This window comes from Austrofundulus limnaeus, unplaced genomic scaffold (assembly GCF_001266775.1).
Source record: "Austrofundulus limnaeus strain Quisiro unplaced genomic scaffold, Austrofundulus_limnaeus-1.0 Scaffold179, whole genome shotgun sequence".
NCBI classification, from domain to species: domain Eukaryota; kingdom Metazoa; phylum Chordata; class Actinopteri; order Cyprinodontiformes; family Rivulidae; genus Austrofundulus; species Austrofundulus limnaeus.
The window spans coordinates 734,374-737,463 of NW_013952581.1; the positions used below are offsets into that span (position 1 = coordinate 734,374).

Below are 3,090 nucleotides of genomic sequence, written 5' to 3' on the forward strand. Positions count from 1 at the left end.
CTTTTAGCTTTTAGCACATGTTTATCTTCTTTTAGCTTTTAGCACATGTTTATCTTCTTTTAGCCTTTAGCACATGTTTAGCTTCTTTTAGCCTTTAGCACATGTTTAGCTTCTTTTAGCCTTTAGCACATGTTTAGCCTCTTTTAGCTTTTAGCACATGTTTATCTTCTTTTAGCTTGAAGCTGCTACATTTATATTTTAGCTGTTGTGTCTTCAGTTTATCAGAAATCAAAGCTAAAGTTGTGGTTTGTTCTGCAGATGCAGTTTTCTGTGAGAGCGGCGAGCAGCAGACCGCTGATGACAAACAGAACCGAGCCAAGAGGACCTTCGAGGAGATGAAGAGATACTTACCGGGTCGGTGTTCTGGTATCAGAGTCAGCCGTAACATTATGACCATGGTTACCATGGTTACCTGTCAGTGGGCGGGGCCTGTCAGGCAGCAGGGGAACAAATGCTCATCAGATAACTGGACATCTGGGCCAGAGCCAGAACCAGATCAAGGACAGTAGAAGCCCCCTAAAGTGGGCAGGACTCAGAGAGACTTTGGGTTCAGAAGTTCTGACCCGGATCCAGCTGAACAAACAGTGTTGTTCCAAACATGTCAATGAGTCTGGTTCTGATGAAGTGAAACAGTCTCAGTGAATGGTTCTGGACCTGTTCTGGACCTGAAACCTCCCATGAGTCCAGGGTTGTTTCCTGTAAACAAAGTTTGATCCATTACAGCTGTTTTCTCTGCAGGAGCAGAAAAACGTTTGTTTTTCAGATGAACTGAAAACTTGTTTCTGTTTTCAGACCTGGTGGTGAAATGTATCGGTGAAGACGCCAGAACTGAAGGTGTTCAGCTTCTGTTCGACGCCCTGCAGCAGCCGCTCCTCAACAAGCAGGTAAACAAGCTGTGGAGCAGAAACACCTGAGCGGTCTGAACCAGAACCAGAACCAGAACAAACCCACAGTTTCTGCCTCTTCCTCCTCAGATGACCTACGTCCTGCTGGACATCGCCGTGCTGGAACTCTTCCCTGAACTCAGCAAGGTAAGCAGCTGACGGGAAGGAGGCGGAGTCAGGATTTATCATGGCCGCCTCATTTAAGACAAGTTTTAGCTGCCTTTTAATACGAACTTTATGAAGAATATCATTTACATAAATAAAGTTAACATCTGAGACCTGATCTCCATCTTTCCCTTCACACCTGAAAGACAAACAAGTCCTCAGATTTTTTTCCTTCCGTTTGCGTCAAATGTAACAAGCTGCTGCAAACATCAGAGACATTCTCTGAATAGCAGAACCACTGTGAGAACATGAAACTTCACCCAGCAGAACGTCCTCGTCCTGCAGCAGGAAACCACAGACAGGAGGAGCTGCAGTCTGACGCCTAAACACTCCTGAAGATCCTGACCTCATCAGACCAAACTGGGTTTAAAAACAGACTGATTCTGTGTTTCCTCCTCAGCACGAAACAAAAGAAGCTTTCATCGTCTGATGGAGACGAGAGACAAAACTCTGGGTCCACTTCCTGAAAGACGGACGTCTTCTAACCTCCGTCTCCGAAAGATTGCTGACCCTCACTACGTCCCAGTTCCTGTCTCTGACCCTCACTACGTCCCANTTCCTGTCTCTGACCCTCACTACGTCCCAGTTCCTGTCTCTGACCCTCACTACGTCCCACTTCCTGTCTCTGACCCTCACTACGTCCCAGTTCCCGTCTCTGAACCTCACTACGTCCCACTTCCTGTCTCTGAACCTCACTACGTCCCACTTCCTGTCTCTGAACCTCACTACATCTCACTTCCTGTTCCTGTGGCTGCCCGATCCGTCCCGGTAGCACAATCCGTACTGTCAGCTCATTTGCGCTAAATGACAGACTTCTGGAATGTGCTCGATTTATAAAAAAAAAAATACTGAAAATTAACACCTAAAATTGTCCCTGTGATGGACTGTGACCTGTCCAGGGTGGACCCCGCCCCTCGCACTGTGACTGCTGGATATGGGCACCAGTGACCCTGAAAGGAAGAAGCGGGTATAGATAATAGATGGATGGATACTGAAAATAAATATTTGTGTACTTAAGTAATTAAAAAGGTGTGTTATATTCTGAAAACACTTGTAATATTGTATACATTTTGATTAATAAAATATAGATTTAGGATGCGTACATATTTATTTATAATATTTATAATAACTTGAAAACTATTTTCTAGACAATCATGTTATAAATCATCTTATCTTCATTTTATTTTTTTCGTGGAATAAAAATCCACAGCTGTTGCAAACGTTGCCTTTTCTATGAAACATTGCAGATGATGAACGACTGAAATCGAATGAGTTCTGTCATCAGTCTAGCGAAATCCTACATGCTAAAAACAATGTCTCTGGGACCATAAAGATCGTGCTTCCAGTACAGATCGGGCAGCCACAGTTTCAAACCTTCACTACATCCCACTTCCTGTTTCAGACCTTCACTGTGTCCCACTTCCTGTTTCAGACCTTCACTGTGTCCCACTTCCTGTTTCAGACCTTCACTGTGTCCCACTTCCTGTTTCTGAACAAATAAAATCAATATTTATTCATGCTGGTACTTAGAATTTTTTATTTATCTTTAGCCGAAATGTGACAAAAAATGGTTTAAAATTTAAATGTAGGAGACAGTAGCTGAAAGATACACCTAACAAGACATCAGCTGAAAGATACACCTAACAAGACAACAGCTGAAATATACATCTAACAAGACAACAGCTGAAAGATACACCTAACAAGACAGCAGCTGAAAGATACATCTAACAAGACATCAGCTGAAAGATACACCTAACAAGACAGTAGCTGAAAGATACCCTTAGCAAGACAGCAGCTGAAAGATACATCTAACAAGACATCAGCTGAAAGATACACCTAACAAGACAGTAGCTGAAAGATACACCTAACAAGACAGTAGCTGAAAGATACACCTAACAAGACAGCAGCTAAATGATACAGCTAACAAGACTGCAGCTGAAAGATACACCTAACAAGACAGTAGCTGAAAGATACACCTAACAAGACAGTAGCTGAAAGATACACCTAACAAGACAGCAGCTAAATGATACAGCTAACAAGA

The 3,090-nt window shown here is 43.0% G+C and overlaps 1 protein-coding gene across 1 annotated transcript in view; it reads left to right on the plus strand.

The window, feature by feature from the left end:
* LOC106524221 (sorting nexin-14) overlaps nucleotides 1–1,895 on the plus strand; it is a gene marked incomplete at its 5' end in the record, with an annotated part of 13,642 nt that extends 11,747 nt beyond the window's left edge. Inside the window, 4 exon segments of the mRNA XM_014017945.1 lie at nucleotides 259–354; nucleotides 793–884; nucleotides 975–1,031; nucleotides 1,450–1,895. Coding sequence (XP_013873399.1) covers nucleotides 259–354; nucleotides 793–884; nucleotides 975–1,031; nucleotides 1,450–1,479 — 275 coding nt within the window.
* Between the last annotated feature and the right edge of the window lie 1,195 nt (nucleotides 1,896–3,090).